Genomic DNA, 23523 nt, shown 5'->3' on the forward strand with positions numbered 1-23523 from the left:
CACACCTCAGAGCCTGGTTCCTCTGGTCTACCCAGTACAGCCAGTAGAGGACTGGTCACCCCTCAGAGCCTGGTTCCTCTGGTCTACCCAGTACAGCCAGTAGAGGACTGGTCACCCCTCAGAGCCTGGTTCCTCTGGTCTACCCAGTACAGCCAGTAGAGGACTGGTCACCCCTCAGCCTGGTTCCTCTCTACCCAGTACAGCCACTAGAGGACTGGTCACCCCTCAGAGCCTGGTTCCTCTGGTCTACCCAGTACAGCCAGTAGAGGACTGGTCACCCCTCAGAACCTGGTTCCTCTGGTCTACCCAGTACAGCCAGTAGAGGACTGGTCACCCCTCAGAGCCTGGTTCCTCTGGTCTACCCAGTACAGCCAGTAGAGAACTGGTCACCCCTCAGAGCCTGGTTCCTCTGGTCTACCCAGTACAGCCAGTAGAGGACTGGTCACCCCTCAGAGCCTGGTTCCTCTCTACCCAGTACAGCCAGTAGAGGACTGGTCACCCCTCAGAGCCTGCTTCCTCTGGTCTACCCAGTACAGCCAGTAGAGGACTGGTCACCCCTCAGAACCTGGTTCCTCTGGTCTACCCAGTACAGCCAGTAGAGGACTGGTCACCCCTCAGAGCCTGGTTCCTCTCTACCCAGTACAGCCAGTAGAGGACTGGTCACCCCTCAGAGCCTGGTTCCTCTGGTCTACCCAGTACAGCCAGTAGAGGACTGGTCACCCCTCAGAGCCTGGTTCCTCTGGTCTACCCAGTACAGTCAGTAGAGGACTGGTCACCCCTCAGAGCCTGGTTCCTCTCTACCCAGTACAGCCAGTAGAGGACTGGTCACCCCTCAGAGCCTGGTTCCTCTCTACCCAGTACAGCCAGTAGAGGACTGGTCACCCCTCAGAGCCTGGTTCCTCTCTACCCAGTACAGCCAGTAGAGTACTGGTCACCTCTCAGAGCCTGGTTCCTCTCTACCCAGTACAGCCAGTATAGGACTGGTCACCCCTCAGAGCCTGGTTCCTCTGGTCTACCCAGTACAGCCAGTAGAGGACTGGTCACCCCTCAGAGCCTGGTTCCTCTCTACCCAGTACAGCCAGTAGAGGACTGTTCACCCCTCAGAGCCTGGTTCCTCTCTACCCAGTACAGCCAGTAGAGGACTGGTCACGCCTCAGAGCCTGGTTCCTCTCTACCCAGTACAGCCAGTAGAGGACTGGTCACCCCTCAGAGCCTGGTTCCTCTGGTCTATCCAGTACAGCCAGTAGAGGACTGGTCACCCCTCAGAGCCTGGTTCCTCTCTACCCAGTACAACCAGTAGAGGACTGGTCACCCCTCAGAGCCTGGATCCTCTCTACCCAGTACAGCCAGTAGAGGACTGGTCACCCCTCAGAACCTGGTTCCTCTGGTCTACCCAGTACAGCCAGTAGAGGACTGGTCACCCCTCAGAGCCTGGTTCCTCTCTACCCAGTACAGCCAGTAGAGGACTGGTCACCCCTCAGAGCCTGGTTCCTCTCTACCCAGTACAGCCAGTAGAGGACTGGTCACCCCTCAGAGCCTGGTTCCTCTCTACCCAGTACAGCCAGTAGAGTACTGGTCACCCCTCAGAGCCTGGTTCCTCTCTACCCAGTACAGCCAGTAGAGGACTGGTCACCCCTCAGAGCCTGGTTCCTCTCTACCCAGTACAGCCAGTAGAGTACTGGTCACCTCTCAGAGCCTGGTTCCTCTCTACCCAGTACAGCCAGTATAGGACTGGTCACCCCTCAGAGCCTGGTTCCTCTGGTCTACCCAGTACAGCCAGTAGAGGACTGGTCACACCTCAGAGCCTGGTTCCTCTCTACCCAGTACAGCCAGTAGAGTACTGGTCACCCCTCAGAGCCTGGTTCCTCTGGTCTACCCAGTACAGCCAGTAGAGGACTGGTTACCCCTCAGAGCCTGGTTCCTCTGGTCTATCCAGTACAGCCAGTATAGGACTGGTCACCCCTCAGAGCCTGGTTCCTCTGGTCTACCCAGTACAGCCAGTATAGGACTGGTCACCCCTCAGAGCCTGGTTCCTCTCTACCCAGTACAGCCAGTAGAGTACTGGTCACCCCTCAGAGCCTGGTTCCTCTCTACCCAGTACAGCCAGTAGAGGACTGGTCACACCTCAGAGCCTGGTTCCTCTGGTCTACCCAGTACAGCCAGTATAGGACTGGTCACCCCTCAGAGCCTGGTTCCTCTCTACCCAGTACAGCCAGTAGAGGACTGGTCACCCCTCAGAGCCTGGTTCCTCTCTATCCAGTACAGCCAGTAGAGGACTGGTCACCCCTCAGAGCCTGGTTCCTCTGGTCTACCAAGTACAGCCAGTAGAGGACTGGTCACCCCTCAGAGCCTGGTTCCTCTGGTCTACCCAGTACAGCCAGTAGAGGACTGGTCACCCCTCAGAGCCTGGTTCCTCTCTACCCAGTACAGCCAGTAGAGGACTGGTCACCCCTCATAGCCTGGTTCCCCTCTACCCAGTACAACCAGTAGAGGACTGGTCACCCCTCAGAGCCTGGTTCCTCTCTACCCCGTACAGCCAGTAGAGTACTGGTCACCCCTCAGAGCCTGGTTCCTCTGGTCTACCCAGTACAGCCAGTAGAGGACTGGTCACCCCTCAGAGCCTGGTTCCTCTGGTCTACCCAGTACAGCCAGTAGAGGACTGGTCACCCCTCAGAGCCTGGTTCCTCTCTACACAGTACAGCCAGTAGAGGACTGGTCACCCCTCAGAGCCTGGTTCCTCTGGTCTACCCAGTACAGCCAGTAGAGGACTGGTCACCCCTCAGAGCCTGGTTCCTCTGGTCTACCCAGTACAGCCAGTAGAGGACTGGTCACCCCTCAGAGCCTGGTTCCTCTGGTCTATCCAGTACAGCCAGTAGAGGACTGGTCACCCCTCAGAGCCTGGTTCCTCTCTACCCAGTACAGCCAGTAGAGGACTGGTCACCCCTCAGAGCCTGGTTCCTCTGGTCTACCCAGTACAGCCAGTAGAGGACTGATCACCCCTCAGAGCCTGGTTCCTCTGGTCTAGCCAGTACAGCCAGTAGAGGACTGGACACCCCTCAGAGCCTGGTTCCTCTCTACCCAGTACAGCCAGTAGAGGACTGGTCACCCCTCAGAGCCTGGTTCCTCTCTACCCAGTACAGCCAGTAGAGGACTGGTCACCCCTCAGAGCCTGGTTCCTCTCTACCCAGTACAGCCAGTAGAGTACTGGTCGCCCCTCAGAGCCTGGTTCCTCTCTACCCAGTACAGCCAGTAGAGTACTGGTCGCCCCTCAGAGCCTGGTTCCTCTCTACCCAGTACAACCAGTAGAGGACTGGTCACCCCTCAGAGCCTGGTTCCTCTCTACCCAGTACAGCCAGTAGAGGACTGGTCACCCCTCAGAGCCTGGTTCCTCTGGTCTACCCAGTACAGCCAGTAGAGGACTGGTCACCCCTCAGAGCCTGGTTCCTCTCTACCCAGTACAGCCAGTAGAGGACTGGTCACCCCTCAGAGCCTGGTTCCTCTGGTCTACCCAGTACAGCCAGTAGAGGACTGGTCACCCCTCAGAGCCTGGTTCCTCTCTAACCAGTACAGCCAGTAGAGGACTGGTCACCCCTCAGAGCCTGGTTCCTCTGGTCTACCCAGTACAGCCAGTAGAGGACTGGTCACCCCTCAGAACCTGGTTCCTCTCTACCCAGTACAGCCAGTAGAGGACTGGTCACCCCTCAGAGCCTGGTTCCTCTGGTCTACCCAGTACAGCCAGTAGAGGACTGGTCACCCCTCAGAGCCTGGTTCCTCTGGTCTAGCCAGTACAGCCAGTAGAGGACTGGACACCCCTCAGAGCCTGGTTCCTCTCTACCCAGTACAGCCAGTAGAGGACTGGTCACCCCTCAGAGCCTGGTTCCTCTCTACCCAGTACAGCCAGTAGAGTAATGGTCACCCCTCAGAGCCTGGTTCCTCTCTACCCAGTACAGCCAGTAGAGGACTGGTCACCCCTCAGAGCCTGGTTCCTCTGGTCTACCCAGTACAGCCAGTAGAGGACTGGTCACCCCTCAGAGCCTGGTTCCTCTCTACCCAGTACAGCCAGTAGAGGACTGGTCACCCCTCAGAGCCTGGTTCCTCTCTGCCCAGTACAGCCAGTAGAGGACTGGTCACCCCTCAGAGCCTGGTTCCTCTGGTCTAGCCAGTACAGCCAGTAGAGGACTGGTCACCCCTCAGAGCCTGGTTCCTCTGGTCTACCCAGTACAGCCAGTAGAGGACTGGTCACCCCTCAGAGCCTGGTTCCTCTCTACCCAGTACAGCCAGTAGAGGACTGGTCACCCCTCAGAGCCTGGTTCCTCTGGTCTACCCAGTACAGCCAGTAGAGGACTGGTCACCCCTCAGAGCCTGGTTCCTCTGGTCTACCCAGTACAGCCAGTAGAGGACTGGTCACCCCTCAGAGCCTGGTTCCTCTGGTCTACCCAGTACAGCCAGTAGAGGACTGGTCACACCTCAGAGCCTGGTTCCTCTGGTCTACCCAGTACAGCCAGTAGAGGACTGGTCACCCCTCAGAGCCTGGTTCCTCTGGTCTACCCAGTACAGCCAGTAGAGGACTGGTCACCCCTCAGAGCCTGGTTCCTCTGGTCTACCCAGTACAGCCAGTAGAGGACTGGTCACCCCTCAGCCTGGTTCCTCTCTACCCAGTACAGCCACTAGAGGACTGGTCACCCCTCAGAGCCTGGTTCCTCTGGTCTACCCAGTACAGCCAGTAGAGGACTGGTCACCCCTCAGAGCCTGGTTCCTCTGGTCTACCCAGTACAGCCAGTAGAGGACTGGTCACCCCTCAGAACCTGGTTCCTCTGGTCTACCCAGTACAGCCAGTAGAGGACTGGTCACCCCTCAGAGCCTGGTTCCTCTGGTCTAGCCAGTACAGCCAGTAGAGGACTGGTCACCCCTCAGAGCCTGGTTCCTCTCTACCCAGTACAGCCAGTAGAGGACTGGTCACCCCTCAGAGCCTGGTTCCTCTGGTCTACCCAGTACAGCCAGTAGAGGACTGGTCACCCCTCAGAGCCTGGTTCCTCTGGTCTACCCAGTACAGCCAGTAGAGGACTGGTCACCCCTCAGAGCCTGGTTCCTCTGGTCTACCCAGTACAGCCAGTAGAGGACTGGTCACCCCTCAGAGCCTGGTTCCTCTGGTCTACCCAGTACAGCCAGTAGAGGACTGGTCACACCTCAGAGCCTGGTTCCTCTGGTCTACCCAGTACAGCCAGTAGAGGACTGGTCACCCCTCAGAGCCTGGTTCCTCTGGTCTACCCAGTACAGCCAGTAGAGGACTGGTCACCCCTCAGAGCCTGGTTCCTCTGGTCTACCCAGTACAGCCAGTAGAGGACTGGTCACCCCTCAGCCTGGTTCCTCTCTACCCAGTACAGCCACTAGAGGACTGGTCACCCCTCAGAGCCTGGTTCCTCTGGTCTACCCAGTACAGCCAGTAGAGGACTGGTCACCCCTCAGAACCTGGTTCCTCTGGTCTACCCAGTACAGCCAGTAGAGGACTGGTCACCCCTCAGAGCCTGGTTCCTCTGGTCTACCCAGTACAGCCAGTAGAGAACTGGTCACCCCTCAGAGCCTGGTTCCTCTGGTCTACCCAGTACAGCCAGTAGAGGACTGGTCACCCCTCAGAGCCTGGTTCCTCTCTACCCAGTACAGCCAGTAGAGGACTGGTCACCCCTCAGAGCCTGCTTCCTCTGGTCTACCCAGTACAGCCAGTAGAGGACTGGTCACCCCTCAGAACCTGGTTCCTCTGGTCTACCCAGTACAGCCAGTAGAGGACTGGTCACCCCTCAGAGCCTGGTTCCTCTCTACCCAGTACAGCCAGTAGAGGACTGGTCACCCCTCAGAGCCTGGTTCCTCTGGTCTACCCAGTACAGCCAGTAGAGGACTGGTCACCCCTCAGAGCCTGGTTCCTCTGGTCTACCCAGTACAGCCAGTAGAGGACTGGTCACCCCTCAGAGCCTGGTTCCTCTCTACCCAGTACAGCCAGTAGAGGACTGGTCACCCCTCAGAGCCTGGTTCCTCTCTACCCAGTACAGCCAGTAGAGGACTGGTCACCCCTCAGAGCCTGGTTCATCTGGTCTACCCAGTACAGCCAGTAGAGGACTGGTCACCCCTCATAGCCTGGTTCCTCTGGTCTACCCAGTACAGCCAGTAGAGGACTGATAACCCCTCAGAGCCTGGTTCCTCTCTACCCAGTACAGCCAGTAGAGGACTGGTCACCCCTCAGAGCCTGGTTCCTCTCTACCCAGTACAGCCAGTAGAGGACTGGTCACCCCTCATAGCCTGGTTCCTCTGGTCTACCCAGTACAGCCAGTAGAGGACTGATAACCCCTCAGAGCCTGGTTCCTCTCTACCCAGTACAGCCAGTAGAGGACTGGTCACCCCTCAGAGCCTGGTTCCTCTCTACCCAGTACAGCCAGTAGAGGACTGGTCACCCCTCAGAGCCTGGTTCCTCTCTACCCAGTACAGCCAGTAGAGGACTGGTCACCCCTCAGAGCCTGGTTCCTCTCTACCCAGTACAGCCAGTAGAGGACTGGTCACCCCTCATAGCCTGGTTCCTCTGGTCTACCCAGTACAGCCAGTAGAGGACTGATAACCCCTCAGAGCCTGGTTCCTCTCTACCCAGTACAGCCAGTAGAGGACTGGTCACCCCTCAGAGCCTGGTTCCTCTCTAACCAGTACAGCCAGTAGAGGACTGGTCACCCCTCAGAGCCTGGTTCCTCTGGTCTACCCAGTACAGCCAGTAGAGGACTGGTCACCACTCAGAGCCTGGTTCCTCTGGTCTACCCAGTACAGCCAGTAGAGGACTGGTCACCCCTCATAGCCTGGTTCCTCTGGTCTACCCAGTACAGCCAGTAGAGGACTGGTCACCCCTCAGAGCCTGGTTCCTCTCTACCCAGTACAGCCAGTAGAGGACTGGTCACCCCTCAGAGCCTGGTTCCTCTGGTCTATCCAGTACAGCCAGTAGAGGACTGGTCACCCCTCAGAGCCTGGTTCCTCTCTACCCAGTACAGCCAGTAGAGGACTGGTCACCCCTCAGAGCCTGGTTCCTCTGGTCTATCCAGTACAGCCAGTAGAGGACTGGTCACCCCTCAGAGCCTGGTTCCTCTCTACCCAGTACAACCAGTAGAGGACTGGTCACCCCTCAGAGCCTGGTTCCTCTGGTCTACCCAGTACAGCCAGTAGAGAGGTTCTTACCCAGGTGATAGACTAGATCAGGTTTATATTCCAGTGATATGTAACCAGAGGTAGAGAGGTTCTTACCCAGGTGATAGACTAGATAAGGTTTATATTCCAGTGATATGTAACCAGAGGTAGAGAGGTTCTTACCCAGGTGATAGACTAGATAAGGTTTATATTCCAGTGATATGTAACCAGAGGTAGAGAGGTTCTTACCCAGGTGATAGACTAGATAAGGTTTATATTCCAGTGATATGTAACCAGAGGTAGAGAGGTTCTTACCCAGGTGATAGACTAGATCAGGTTTATATTCCAGTGATATGTAACCAGAGGTAGAGAGGTTCTTACCCAGGTGATAGACTAGATAAGGTTTATATTCCAGTGATATGTAACCAGAGGTAGAGAGGTTCTTACCCAGGTGATAGACTAGATAAGGTTTATATTCCAGTGATATGTAACCAGAGGTAGAGAGGTTCTTACCCAGGTGATAGACTAGATAAGGTTTATATTCCAGTGATATGTAACCAGAGGTAGAGAGGTTCTTACCCAGGTGATAGACTAGATAAGGTTTATATTCCAGTGATATGTAACCAGAGGTAGAGAGGTTCTTACCCAGGTGATAGACTAGATAAGGTTTATATTCCAGTGATATGTAAGCAGAGGTAGAGAGGTTCTTACCCAGGTGATAGACTAGATCAGGTTTATATTCCAGTGATATGTAACCAGAGGTAGAGAGGTTCTTACGCAGGTTGAAGACAAGGTGAGGTTCCAGATCCAGTAGAATCCTGTAAAATCCTGTTTGGCTGTTTCACAATCGGACACCTCGGCGTGCAAATGATTATTTAATGTCTGTACCATCCGAACTGTTTGAGCTAGAAACTATTTGGACCCCGTAGTAAAAAGGTAAAACTCTCCTGAACATGTTGTGATCTACAACGACAACAAGCTGAATGTCTAATGGACAGGATATGGATCATTCCTAGTTATATCCTGATCTAATACAGGACTGAAGGTAACCTGGTATAAATGAATAGAGTCTAATGGACAGGATATGGGTCATTCCTAGTTATATCCTGATCTAATACAGGACTGAAGGTAACCTGGTATAAATGAATAGAGTCTAATGGACAGGATATGGGTCATTCCTAGTTATATCCTGATCCAATACAGGACTGAAGGTAACCTGGTATAAATTAATAGAGTCTAATGGACAGGATATGGATCATTCCTAGTTATATCCTGATCCAATACAGGTCTGAAGGTAACCTGGTATAAATGAATAGAGTCTAATGGACAGGATATGGATCATTCCTAGTTATATCCTGGTCTAATACAGGACTGAAGGTAACCTGGTATAAATGAATAGAGTCTAATGGACAGGATATGGATCATTCCTAGTTATATCCTGATCTAATACAGGACTGAAGGTAACCTGGTATAAATGAATAGAGTCTAATGGACAGGATATGGATCATTCCTAGTTATAATCTAAGCAACACCCCATAATGACAAAGCAAAAACAGGTATTTAGACATTTTTTGCAAATATATACAAATATTTTAAAAAACTGAAATTGTTTAATGATGAGACATCAAGGACCAGTCAGACATCAAGGTTAAACTCACCTTTATGTTTTCTCCACCAGTAGACACCACCAGCTGAAGCTGTAAGAACTACAACAGCTGCTGCTATTAGACCAACAATAAACCCTACTTGTGATTTAGGAAACACCTCATCTGAAACAGAGAAGCCATGTCAAACCATTACAACACTACATATATACTGTACAGGAAGTAAAGCATCATTTATAAATACTACTGAAAACAGACCAATCAGGTCATCCCCTAGGAAACCGTCCTCCACTAACTAGTCTAACTAACTAGGGGTCTCAGGTATTTGGGTTAACCAATGAAGACTTCACCTGGGACATGAATCTCTGTCTCCTTCAGGTGGTTGATCTCCGGCTGTTTAACTCTACAGGTGAACCTGTTGGTGTCAGTCTGGTTCACGGTGACATGTCGTCTCACAGCGTAGAGGTCCTCCTCCCTGTGTATCTCTGGAGGTCCATCAGCAGGGAGGATGGTTCCAGAACTGTCCAGCCACTCCATCTCAGGTTCAGGAAACCAGCCTCCAGACTCACACTTCAGGACCACCCCCCAGCCTTTGGTTCCATCAATAGAGATCACTGGCTGAGATACAGCACCTACACAGATACCAGATAAAACAGATCACTGGCTGAGATACAGCACCTACACAGATACCAGATAAAACAGATCACTGGCTGAGATACAGCACCTACACAGATACCAGATAAAACAGATCACTGGCTGAGATACAGCACCTACACAGATACCAGATAAAACAGATCACTGGCTGAGATACAGCACCTACACAGATACCAGATAAAACAGATCACTGGCTGAGATACAGCACCTACACAGATACCAGATAAAACAGATCACTGGCTGAGATACAGCACCTACACAGATACCAGATAAAACAGATCACTGGCTGAGATACAGCACCTACACAGATACCAGATAAAACAGATCACTGGCTGAGATACAGCACCTACACAGATACCAGATAAAACAGATCACTGGCTGAGATACAGCACCTACACAGATACAAGATAAAACAGATCACTGGCTGAGATACAGCACCTATACAGACACCAGATAAAACAGATCACTGGCTGAGATACAGCACCTACAGATACAAGATAAAACAGATCACTGGCTGAGATACAGCACCTACACAGATACAAGATAAAACAGATCACTGGCTGAGATACAGCACCTACACAGATACCAGATAAAACAGATCACTGGCTGAGATACAGCACCTACACAGATACCAGATAAAACAGATCACTGGCTGAGATACAGCACCTACACAGATACAAGATAAAACAGAGATCACTGGCTGAGATACAGCACCTACACAGATACCAGATAAAACAGATCACTGGCTGAGATACAGCACCTACACAGATACAAGATAAAACAGATCACTGGCTGAGATACAGCACCTACACAGATACCAGATAAAACAGATCACTGGCTGAGATACAGCACCTACACAGATACCAGATAAAACAGATCACTGGCTGAGATACAGCACCTACACAGATACCAGATAAAACAGATCACTGGCTGAGATACAGCACCTACACAGATACCAGATAAAACAGAGATCACTGGCTGAGATACAGCACCTACACAGATACAAGATAAAACAGATCACTGGCTGAGATACAGCACCTACACAGATACCAGATAAAACAGATCACTGGCTGAGATACAGCACCTACAGATACAAGATAAAACAGAGATCACTGGCTGAGATACAGCACCTACACAGATACCAGATAAAACAGATCACTGGCTGAGATACAACACCTACACAGATACCAGATAAAACAGATCACTGCCCTCGGATTCGGTAAATATCTGCTCCAGATAATTAGGTGTAATGACAGCAGGTATTTATTTAGTTTAATTATAATCTACACACACTGATTCATATTATTGACATTCATGCCTATTGATGTTCATGTGTAACCTTTAAATGTATTGACTGGCAATTTTAAAGTAATTTATATTTGCCTCACAATGTATTCCACCGTGATTTCATTATGCGATTGAATTAACTGTAAATCTACAGCAGGAAATGGGAAAATGGTGGAGAAAATTATATAGACTTTTTCAATAAGTCTAAAGTAATAATGTTATGTCTTGAACATGTGAATTATGCAGAAAGTCTAAGTATGTAGCACATTTCCTATATACACTGTTTTGTAAGTCTCCGTGTTTCTGTGTTGCAGTATGCATCCAAGCCCAATCAAACAGGGTGTGGCCACGGTGCCAGCCTCTGAGCCAGTAGTACGGGAGAAGGTTTACTTCAACAGGAAACCATTACCCAAGCCTGCTCCCCCTCCCCCACAGCAGAGAGACTCACGCAGGGGCAACGGAGAGGCAGAGGAGAGGTCCCCCCCATGGGAGTGAGCCATCAGGTTGGAAAACAGGGGGCGTCTGGGGACCCTTTCCTTGATATGACCCAGACCAGGGGACCTGTAGAGGTGTGCCAGCTACGCTCCACCCTGAGAGAGAGGTGCCTGGACAGGGACATCCTCAGGGCTACGGTCACCCTGAGAGAGAGGTGACTGGACAGGGACATCCTCCGGGCTACGCTCCACCCTGAGAGAGAGGTGCCTGGACAGGGACATCCTCCGGGCTACGGTCACCCTGAGAGAGAGGAGCCTGGACAGGGACATCCCCCGGGCTACGGTCACCCTGAGAGAGAGGTGCCTGGACAGGGACATCCTCAGGGCTACGGTCACCCTGAAAGAGAGGTGACTGGACAGGGACATCCTCCGGGCTACGCTCCACCCTGAGAGAGAGGTGCCTGGACAGGGACATCCTCCGGGCTACGGTCACCCTGAGAGAGAGGAGCCTGGACAGGGACATCCCCCGGGCTACGGTCACCCTGAGAGAGAGGTGCCTGGACAGGGACATCCTCAGGGCTACGGTCACCCTGAGAGAGAGGTGACTGGACAGGGACATCCTCAGGGCTACGGTCACCCTGAGAGAGAGGTGCCTGGACAGGGACATCCTCAGGGCTACGGTCACCCTGAGAGGTGCCTGGACAGGGACATCCTCCGGGCTACGGTCACCCTGAGAGAGAGGTGCCTGGACAGGGACATCCTCAGGGCTACGGTCACCCTGAGAGGTGCCTGGACAGGGACATCCTCCGGGCTACGGTCACCCTGAGAGAGAGGTGCCTGGACAGGGAATCCTCAGGGCTACGGTCACCCTGAGAGAGAGGTGCCTGGACAGGGACATCCTCAGGGCTACGGTCACCCTGAGAGGTGCCTGGACAGGGACATCCTCCGGGCTACGGTCACCCTGAGAGAGAGGTGCCTGGACAGGGAATCCTCAGGGCTACGGTCACCCTGAGAGAGAGGTGCCTGGACAGGGACATCCTCCGGGCTACGGTCACCCTGAGAGAGAGGTGCCTGGACAGGGACATCCTCAGGGTTACGGTCACCCTGAGAGGTGCCTGGACAGGGACATCCTCCGGGCTACGGTCACCCTGAGAGAGAGGTGCCTGGACAGGGACATCCTCAGGGCTACGGTCACCCTGAGAGGTGCCTGGACAGGGACATCCTCCGGGCTACGGTCACCCTGAGAGAGAGGTGCCTGGACAGGGACATCCTCAGGGCTACGGTCACCCTGAGAGAGAGGTGCCTGGACAGGGACATCCCCCGGGCTACGGTCACCCTGAGAGAGAGGTGCCTGGACAGGGACATCCTCCGGGCTACGGTCACCCTGAGAGAGAGGTGCCTGGACAGGGAATCCTCAGGGCTACGGTCACCCTGAGAGAGAGGTGCCTGGACAGGGACATCCTCAGGGTTACGGTCACCCTGAGAGAGAGGTGACTGGACAGGGACATCCTCCGGGCTACGGTCACCCTGAGAGAGAGGTGCCTGGACAGGGACATCCTCCGGGCTACGGTCCACCCTGAGAGAGAGGTGCCTGGACAGGGACATCCTCCGGGCTACGGTCACCCTGAGAGAGAGGTGCCTGGACAGGGACATCCTCCGGGCTACGGTCACCCTGAGAGGTGCCTGGACAGGGACATCCTCCGGGCTACGGTCACCCTGAGAGAGAGGTGCCTGGACAGGGACATCCTCAGGGCTACGGTCACCCTGAGAGAGAGGTGCCTGGACAGGGACATCCTCAGGGCTACGGTCACCCTGAGAGGTGCCTGGACAGGGACATCCTCCGGGCTACGGTCACCCTGAGAGAGAGGTGCCTGGACAGGGAATCCTCAGGGCTACGGTCACCCTGAGAGAGAGGTGCCTGGACAGGGACATCCTCCGGGCTACGGTCACCCTGAGAGAGAGGTGCCTGGACAGGAACATCCTCCGGGCTACGGTCACCCTGAGAGAGAGGTGCCTGGACAGGGACATCCTCCGGGCTACGGTCACCCTGAGAGAGAGGTGCCTGGACAGGGACATCCTCCGGGCTACGGTCACCCTGAGAGAGAGGTGCCTGGACAGGGACATCCTCAGGGCTACGGTCACCCTGAGAGGTGCCTGGACAGGGAATCCTCAGGGCTACGGTCACCCTGAGAGAGAGGAGCCTGGACAGGGACATCCCCCGGGCTACGGTCACCCTAGAGAGAGGTGCCTGGACAGGGACATCCTCAGGGCTACGGTCACCCTGAGAGAGAGGTGACTGGACAGGGACATCCTCAGGGCTACGGTCACCCTGAGAGAGAGGTGCCTGGACAGGGACATCCTCAGGGCTACGGTCACCCTGAGAGGTGCCTGGACAGGGACATCCTCCGGGCTACGGTCACCCTGAGAGAGAGGTGCCTGGACAGGGACATCCTCAGGGCTACGGTCACCCTGAGAGAGAGGTGCCTGGACAGGGACATCCTCAGGGCTACGGTCACCCTGAGAGGTGCCTGGACAGGGACATCCTCCGGGCTACGGTCACCCTGAGAGAGAGGTGCCTGGACAGGGAATCCTCAGGGCTACGGTCACCCTGAGAGAGAGGTGCCTGGACAGGGACATCCTCAGGGCTACGGTCACCCTGAGAGAGAGGTGCCTGGACAGGGACATCCTCAGGGTTACGGTCACCCTGAGAGGTTCCTGGACAGGGACATCCTCCGGGCTACGGTCACCCTGAGAGAGAGGTGCCTGGACAGGGACATCCTCAGGGCTACGGTCACCCTGAGAGGTGCCTGGACAGGGACATCCTCCGGGCTACGGTCACCCTGAGAGAGAGGTGCCTGGACAGGGAATCCTCCGGGCTACGGTCACCCTGAGAGAGAGGTGCCTGGACAGGGAATCCTCAGGGCTACGGTCACCCTGAGAGAGAGGTGCCTGGACAGGGAATCCTCAGGGCTACGGTCACCCTGAGAGAGAGGAGCCTGGACAGGGACATCCCCCGGGCTACGGTCACCCTGAGAGAGAGGTGCCTTGACAGGGACATCCTCAGGGCTACGGTCACCCTGAGAGAGAGGTGACTGGACAGGGACATCCTCAGGGCTACGGTCACCCTGAGAGAGAGGTGCCTGGACAGGGACATCCTCAGGGCTACGGTCACCCTGAGAGGTGCCTGGACAGGGACATCCTCCGGGCTACGGTCACCCTGAGAGAGAGGTGCCTGGACAGGGAATCCTCAGGGCTACGGTCACCCTGAGAGAGAGGTGCCTGGACAGGGACATCCTCAGGGCTACGGTCACCCTGAGAGAGAGGTGCCTGGACAGGGACATCCTCCGGGCTACGGTCACCCTGAGAGGTGCCTGGACAGGGACATCCTCCGGGCTACGGTCACCCTGAGAGAGAGGTGCCTGGACAGGGAATCCTCAGGGCTACGGTCACCCTGAGAGAGAGGTGCCTGGACAGGGACATCCTCCGGGCTACGGTCACCCTGAGAGAGAGGTGCCTGGACAGGGACATCCTCCGGGCTACGGTCACCCTGAGAGAGAGGTGCCTGGACAGGGACATACTCAGGGCTACGGTCACCCTGAGAGGTGCCTGGACAGGGACATCCTCCGGCTACGGTCACCCTGAGAGAGAGGTGCCTGGACAGGGAATCCTCAGGGCTACGGTCACCCTGAGAGAGAGGAGCCTGGACAGGGACATCCCCCGGGCTACGGTCACCCTGAGAGAGAGGTGCCTGGACAGGGACATCCTCAGGGCTACGGTCACCCTGAGAGAGAGGTGACTGGACAGGGACATCCTCAGGGCTACGGTCACCCTGAGAGAGAGGTGCCTGGACAGGGACATCCTCAGGGCTACGGTCACCCTGAGAGGTGCCTGGACAGGGACATCCTCCGGGCTACGGTCACCCTGAGAGAGAGGTGCCTGGACAGGGAATCCTCAGGGCTACGGTCACCCTGAGAGAGAGGTGCCTGGACAGGGACATCCTCCGGGCTACGGTCACCCTGAGAGAGAGGTGCCTGGACAGGGAATCCTCAGGGCTACGGTCACCCTGAGAGAGAGGAGCCTGGACAGGGACATCCCCCCGGGCTACGGTCACACTGAGAGAGAGGTGCCTTGACAGGGACATCCTCAGGGCTACGGTCACCCTGAGAGAGGTGACTGGACAGGGACATCCTCAGGGCTACGGTCACCCTGAGAGAGAGGTGCCTGGACAGGGACATCCTCAGGGCTACGGTCACCCTGAGAGGTGCCTGGACAGGGACATCCTCCGGGCTACGGTCACCCTGAGAGAGAGGTGCCTGGACAGGGACATCCTCAGGGCTACGGTCACCCTGAGAGAGAGGTGCCTGGACAGGGACATCCTCCGGGCTACGGTCCACCCTGAGAGAGAGGTGCCTGGACAGGGACATCCTCCGGGCTACGGTCACCCTGAGAGAGAGGTGCCTGGACAGGGAATCCTCAGGGCTACGGTCACCCTGAGAGAGAGGTGCCTGGACAGGGACATCCCCCGGGCTACGGTCACCCTGAGAGGTGCCTGGACAGGGACATCCTCCGGGCTACGGTCACCCTGAGAGAGAGGTGCCTGGACAGGGACATCCTCCGGGCTACGGTCACCCTGAGAGAGAGGTGCCTGGACAGGGACATCCTCCGGGCTACGGTCCACCCTGAGAGAGAGGTGCCTGGACAGGGACATCCTCCGGGCTACGGTCACCCTGAGAGAGAGGTGCCTGGACAGGGACATCCTCCGGGCTACGGTCACCCTGAGAGAGAGGTGCCTGGACAGGGACATCCTCCGGGCTACGGTCCACCCTGAGAGAGAGGTGCCTGGACAGGGACATCCTCCGGGCTACGGTCCACCCTGAGAGAGAGGTGCCTGGACAGGGACATCCCCCGGGCTACGGTCACCCTGAGAGAGAGGTGCCTGGACAGGGACATCCTCCGGGCTACGGTCACCCTGCAGCAGCCTGTGGAGCTGAACGGAGAGGATGAGCTGGTGTTCACTGTGGAAGAGGAGCCTTCCATCGGCAGAATCATAGACAACGAGCCCTCCAGCATCATCAGCTCCAACAGCGACTGCTCCCTGCAGGCCCTCCAGCATCATTAGCTTCAACAGCGACTGCTCCCTGCAGGCCCTCCAGCATCATCAGCTCCAACAGCGACTGCTCCCTGCAGGCCCTCCAGCATCATCAGCTCCAACAGCGACTGCTCCCTGCAGGCCCTCCAGCATCATTAGCTTCAACAGCGACTGCTCCCTGCAGGCCCTCCAGCATCATCAGCTCCAACAGCGACTGCTCCCTGCAGGCCCTCCAGCATCATCAGCTCCAACAGCGACTGCTCCCTGCAGGCCCTCCAGCATCATTAGCTTCAACAGCGACTGCTCCCTGCAGGCCCTCCAGCATCAACAGCTCCAACAGCGACTGCTCCCTGCAGGCCCTCCAGCATCATTAGCTTCAACAGCGACTGCTCCCTGCAGGCCCTCCAGCATCATCAGCTTCAACAGCGACTGCTCCCTGCAGGCCCTCCAGCATCATCAGCTCCAACAGCGACTGCTCCCTGCAGGCCCTCCAGCATCATTAGCTTCAACAGCGACTGCTCCCTGCAGGCCCTCCAGCATCAACAGCTCCAACAGCGACTGCTCCCTGCAGGCCCTCCAGCATCATTAGCTTCAACAGCGACTGCTCCCTGCAGGCCCTCCAGCATCATTAGCTTCAACAGCGACTGCTCCCTGCAGGCCCTCCAGCATCAACAGCTCCAACAGCGACTGCTCCCTGCAGGCCCTCCAGCATCATCAGCTTCAACAGCGACTGCTCTCTGCAGGCCCTCCAGCATCATCAGCTTCAACAGCGACTGCTCCCTGCAGGCCCTTGCCTCCGGCTCCCGGCCCGTCAGCATCATCAGCAGCATCAACGACGAGTTTGACTCCTACACATCTTCTGTGGGGGGTGCAGAGGTCAACATCGAGGTGCTCACCCCCTTACAGGATGACTCATTTGTGTGTGTGGGCAGCAGGGGCTCGTCCATCAGCTCCTAGATCAGCGAGCGTCTGTACTCTGGAGAGTGAAATGGTTTTTCTTCCCACAGACTAACGGCCCAGGCGGCACCTTCTACCTGGATTCTCTGGGTATGCTCCACTGTGAATCATCCTGAACTCATCCCAAGAACTCCCTGAACGGCTTTAGCTTTTCTGAACAGGACAGTGACAGCGCAGCATCTAGCAAACTATCCCTGACGAAGTGCCCTCCGTCTCCCGAGTCAACCAAAGGACCCCTCAGATCCAAAACAGCTAAAGTTAACTGTCTCATCTCCTCCTCCCAACCCTCACAGGGCCCTCCAGTATTCCATAGTCCACTCCAGTCTTCCACAGTCCCCTCCAGTATTCCATAGTCCACTCCAGTATTCCATAGTCCACTCCAGTCTTCCAGAGTCCCCTCCAGTATTCCATAGTCCACTCCAGTCTTCCAGAGTCCCCTCCAGTATTCCATAGTCCACTCCAGTCTTCCATAGTCCACTCCAGTCTTCCATAGTCCACTCCAGTCTTCCATAGTCCACTCCAGTCTTCCATAGTCCACTCCAGTCTTCCATAGTCCACTCAACCCTCCAGTCTCCAGTCTTCCCAGGAAAGTGAAACCTATCCTGCCTTTAGTAGCAGCAGCAGCAGTCGTGAACCACAGATACAGGAATATACAGTGATGTGTTGGTTACCAATCTAACAGCAGCATGGTAGAGTGTCTAGTGTTGGTGACCAATCTAACAGCAGCATGGTAGAGTATCTAGTGTTGGTTACCAATCTAACACCAACATGGTAGAGTGTCTAGTGTTGGTTACCAATCTAACAGCAGCATGGTAGAGTGTCTAGTGTTGGTTACCAATCTAACAGCAGCACGGTAGAGTGTCTAGTGTTGGTTGCCAATCTAACAGCAGCATGGTAGAGTGTCTAGTGTTGGTTACCAATCTAACAGCAGCATGGTAGAGTGTTGGTTACCAATCTAACAGCAGCATGGTAGAGTGTCTAGTGTTGGTTACCAATCTAACAGCAGCATGGTAGAGTGTCTAGTGTTGGTTACCAGTCTAACAGCAGCATGGTAGAGTGTCTAGTGTTGGTTACCAATCTAACAGCAGCATGGTAGAGTGTCCAGTGTTGGTTACCAATCTAACAGCAGCATGGTAGAGTGTCTAGTGTTGGTTACCAATCTAACAGCAGCATGGTAGAGTGTCCAGTGTTGGTTACCAATCTAACATCAGCATGGTAGAGTGTCTAGTGTTGGTTACCAATCTAACAGCAGCACGGTAGAGTGTCTAGTGTTGGTTACCAATCTAACAGCAGCACGGTAGAGTGTCTAGTGTTGGTTACCAGTCTAACAGCAGCACGGTAGAGTGTCTAGTGTTGGTTACCAATCTAACAGCAGCACGGTAGAGTGTCTAGTGTTGGTTACCAATCTAACAGCAGCACGGTAGAGTGTCTAGTGTTGGTTACCAATCTAACATCAGCATGGTAGAGTGTCTAGTGTTGGTTTCCAGTCTAACATCAGCATGGTAGAGTGTCTAGTGTTGGTTACCAATCTAACATCAGCATGGTAGAGTGTCTAGTGTTGGTTACCAATCTAACAGCAGCATGGTAGAGTGTCTAGTGTTGTTTACCAATCTAACAGCAGCATGGTAGAGTGTCTAGTGTTGGTTACCAATCTAACAGCAGCATGGTAGAGTGTCTAGTGTTGGTTACCAATCTAACAGCAGCATGGTAGAGTGTCTAGTGTTGTTTACCAATCTAACAGCAGCATGGTAGAGTGTCTAGTGTTGGTTACCAATCTAACAGCAGCATGGTAGAGTGTCTAGTGTTGGTTACCAATCTAACAGCAGCATGGTAGAGTGTCTAGTGTTGGTTACCAGTCTAACAGCAGCATGGTAGAGTGTCTAGTGTTGGTTACCAGTCTAACAGCAGCATGGTAGAGTGTCTAGTGTTGGTTACCAATCTAACAGCAGCATGGTAGAGTGTCTAGTGTTGGTTACCAATCTAACAGCAGCATGGTAGAGTGTCTAGTGTTGGTTACCAATCTAACAGCAGCATGGTAGAGTGTCTAGTGTTGGTTACCAGTCTAACAGCAGCATGGTAGAGTGTCTAGTGTTGGTTACCAATCTAACAGCAGCATGGTAGAGTGTCTAGTGTTGGTTACCAATCTAACAGCAGCACGGTAGAGTGTCTAGTGTTGGTTACCAATCTAACAGCAGCACGGTAGAGTGTCTAGTGTTGGTTACCAATCTAACAGCAGCACGGTAGAGTGTCTAGTGTTGGTTACCAATCTAACAGCAGCACGGTAGAGTGTCTAGTGTTGGTTACCAATCTAACAGCAGCACGGTAGAGTGTCTAGTGTTGGTTACCAATCTAACAGCAGCACGGTAGAGTGTCTAGTGTTGGTTACCAATCTAACAGCAGCACGGTAGAGTGTCTAGTGTTGGTTACCAATCTAACAGCAGCACGGTAGAGTGTCTAGTGTTGGTTACCAATCTAACAGCAGCACGGTAGAGTGTCTAGTGTTGGTTACCAATCTAACAGCAGCATGGTAGAGTGTCTAGTGTTGGTTACCAATCTAACAGCAGCATGGTAGAGTGTCTAGTGTTGGTTACCAATCTAACAGCAGCATGGTAGAGTGTCTAGTGTTGGTTACCAATCTAACAGCAGCATGGTAGAGTGTCTAGTGTTGGTTACCAATCTAACAGCAGCATGGTAGAGTGTCTAGTGTTGGTTACCAATCTAACAGCAGCATGGTAGAGTGTCTAGTGTTGGTTACCAATCTAACAGCAGCATGGTAGAGTGGCTAGTGTTGGTTACCAATCTAACAGCAGCATGGTAGAGTGGCTAGTGTTGGTTACCAATCTAACAGCAGCATGGTAGAGTGGCTAGTGTTGGTTACCAATCTAACAGCAGCATGGTAGAGTGGCTAGTGTTGGTTACCAATCTAACAGCAGCACGGTAGAGTGTCTAGTGTTGGTTACCAATCTAACAGCAGCACGGTAGAGTGGCTAGTGTTGGTTACCAATCTAACAGCAGCACGGTAGAGTGTCTAGTGTTGGTTACCAATCTAACAGCAGCACGGTAGAGTGTCTAGTGTTGGTTACCAATCTAACAGCAGCACGGTAGAGTGTCTAGTGTTGGTTACCAGTCAAACAGCAGCACGGTAGAGTGTCTAGTGTTGGTTACCAATCTAACAGCAGCACGGTAGAGTGTCTAGTGTTGGTTACCAGTCTAACAGCAGCATGGTAGAGTGTCTAGTGATGGTTACCAATCTAACAGCAGCATGGTAGAGTGTCTAGTGTTGGTTACCAATCTAACATCAGCATGGTAGAGTGTCTAGTGTTGGTTACCAGTCTAACAGCAGCATGGTAGAGTGTCTAGTGTTGGTTACCAATCTAACAGCAGCATGGTAGAGTGTCTAGTGTTGGTTACCAATCTAACAGCAGCATGGTAGAGTGTCTAGTGTTGGTTACCAATCTAACAGGAGCATGGTAGAGTGTCTAGTGTTGGTTACCAATCTAACAGCAGCATGGTAGAGTGTCTAGTGTTGGTTACAAATCTAACAGCAGCATGGTAGAGTGTCTAGTGTTGGTTACCAATCTAACAGCAGCACGGTAGAGTGTCTAGTGTTGGTTACCAGTCTAACAGCAGCACGGTAGAGTGTCTAGTGTTGGTTACCAATCTAACAGCAGCACGGTAGAGTGTCTAGTGTTGGTTACAAATCTAACATCAGCACGGTAGAGTGTCTAGTGTTGGTTACCAATCTAACAGCAGCATGGTAGAGTGTCTAGTGTTGGTTACCAATCTAACAGCAGCATGGTAGAGGGTCTAGTGTTGGTTACCAATCTAACAGCAGCATGGTAGAGTGTCTAGTGTTGGTTACCAATCTAACAGCAGCATGGTAGAGTGTCTAGTGTTGGTTACCAGTCTAACAGCAGCATGGTAGAGTGTCTAGTGTTGGTTACCAGTCTAACAGCAGCATGGTAGAGTGTCTAGTGTTGGTTACCAGTCTAACAGCAGCACGGTAGAGTGTCTAGCGATGGTTACCAATCTAACAGCAGCACGGTAGAGTGTCTAGTGTTGGTTACCAATCTAACAGCAGCACGGTAGAGTGTCTAGTGTTGGTTACCAGTCTAACAGCAGCACGGTAGAGTGTCTAGTGTTGGTTACCAATCTAACAGCAGCACGGTAGAGTGTCTAGTGTTGGTTACCAATCTAACAGCAGCACGGTAGAGTGTCTAGTGTTGGTTACCAATCTAACATCAGCACGGTAGAGTGTCTAGTGTTGGTTACCAATCTAACAGCAGCATGGTAGAGTGTCTAGTGTTGGTTACCAATCTAACAGCAGCATGGTAGAGTGTCTAGTGTTGGTTACCAATCTAACAGCAGCACGGTAGAGTGTCTAGTGTTGGTTACCAGTCTAACAGCAGCACGGTAGAGTGTCTAGTGTTGGTTACCAATCTAACAGCAGCACGGTAGAGTGTCTAGTGTTGGTTACCAATCTAACAGCAGCACGGTAGAGTGTCTAGTGTTGGTTACCAATCTAACATCAGCACGGTAGAGTGTCTAGTGTTGGTTACCAATCTAACAGCAGCATGGTAGAGTGTCTAGTGTTGGTTACCAATCTAACAGCAGCATGGTAGAGTGTCTAGTGTTGGTTACCAATCTAACAGCAGCATGGTAGAGTGTCTAGTGTTGGTTACCAATCTAACAGCAGCATGGTAGAGAGTCTAGTGTTGGTTACCAATCTAACAGCAGCATGGTAGAGTGGCTAGTGTTGGTTACCAATCTAACAGCAGCATGGTAGAGTGTCTGGTGTTGGTTACCAATCTAACAGCAGCATGGTAGAGTGTCTAGTGTTGGTTACCAATCTAACAGCAGCATGGTAGAGTGTCTAGTGTTGGTTACCAATCTAACAGGAGCATGGTAGAGTGTCAAGTGTTGGTTACCAATCTAACAGCAGCATGGTAGAGTGTCTAGTGTTGGTTACCAATCTAACAGCAGCACGGTAGAGTGTCTAGTGTTGGTTACCAATCTAACAGCAGCACGGTAGAGTGTCTAGTGTTGGTTACCAATCTAACAGCAGCACGGTAGAGTGTCTAGTGTTGGTTACCAATCTAACAGCAGCACGGTAGAGTGTCTAGTGTTGGTTACCAGTCTAACAGCAGCACGGTAGAGTGTCTAGTGTTGGTTACCAATCTAACAGCAGCACGGTAGAGTGTCTAGTGTTGGTTACAAATCTAACAGCAGCACGGTAGAGTGTCTAGTGTTGGTTACCAATCTAACAGCAGCACGGTAGAGTGTCTAGTGTTGGTTACCAGTCTAACAGCAGCACGGTAGAGTGTCTAGTGTTGGTTACCAATCTAACAGCAGCACGGTAGAGTGTCTAGTGTTGGTTACCAATCTAACATCAGCATGGTAGAGTGTCTAGTGTTGGTTACCAATCTAACAGCAGCATGGTAGAGTGTCTAGTGTTGGTTACCAATCTAACAGCAGCATGGTAGAGGGTCTAGTGTTGGTTACCAATCTAACAGCAGCATGGTAGAGTGTCTAGTGTTGGTTACCAATCTAACAGCAGCACGGTAGAGTGTCTAGTGTTGGTTACCAGTCTAACAGCAGCACGGTAGAGTGTCTAGTGTTGGTTACCAGTCTAACAGCAGCACGGTAGAGTGTCTAGCGATGGTTACCAATCTAACAGCAGCACGGTAGAGTGTCTAGTGTTGGTTACCAATCTAACAGCAGCATGGTAGAGTGTCTAGTGTTGGTTACCAATCTAACAGCAGCACGGTAGAGTGTCTAGTGTTGGTTACCAATCTAACAGCAGCACGGTAGAGTGTCTAGTGTTGGTTACCAGTCTAACAGCAGCATGGTAGAGTGTCTAGTGTTGGTTACCAATCTAACAGCAGCATGGTAGAGTGTCTGGTGTTGGTTACCAATCTAACAGCAGCATGGTAGAGTGTCTAGTGTTGGTTACCAATCTAACATCAGCATGGTAGAGTGTCTAGTGTTGGTTACCAATCTAACAGCAGCATGGTAGAGTGTCTGGTGTTGGTTACCAATCTAACAGCAGCACGGTAGAGTGTCTAGTGTTGGTTACCAATCTAACAGCAGCATGGTAGAGTGTCTAGTGTTGGTTACCAATCTAACAGCAGCATGGTAGAGTGTCTAGTGTTGGTTACCAATCTAACAGCAGCATGGTAGAGAGTCTAGTGTTGGTTACCAATCTAACAGCAGCATGGTAGAGTGGCTAGTGTTGGTTACCAATCTAACAGCAGCATGGTAGAGTGTCTGGTGTTGGTTACCAATCTAACAGCAGCACGGTAGAGTGTCTAGTGTTGGTTACCAATCTAACAGCAGCACGGTA

General features: G+C 53.1%; 1 protein-coding gene across 5 annotated transcripts in view; it reads right to left on the reverse strand.

Annotated features, from left to right (window-relative positions):
- Nucleotides 1–23523, reverse strand: part of LOC106591299 (butyrophilin-like protein 2) — a 111439-nt gene that overhangs the window by 59435 nt on the left and 28481 nt on the right. For all 5 annotated transcript variants that reach the window (XM_045712120.1, XM_045712119.1, XM_045712121.1 and 2 more), the window contains exons 3-4: nt 9110–9391; nt 8814–8924 (exon numbers count right to left, since the gene is read on the reverse strand). In XM_045712120.1, the coding sequence (XP_045568076.1) occupies nt 8814–8924; nt 9110–9391 (393 nt within the window). The remainder of the gene's footprint in view (nt 1–8813; nt 8925–9109; nt 9392–23523) is intronic.

Source organism: Salmo salar, unplaced genomic scaffold (assembly GCF_905237065.1).
Source record: "Salmo salar unplaced genomic scaffold, Ssal_v3.1, whole genome shotgun sequence".
Lineage (NCBI taxonomy): Eukaryota > Metazoa > Chordata > Actinopteri > Salmoniformes > Salmonidae > Salmo > Salmo salar.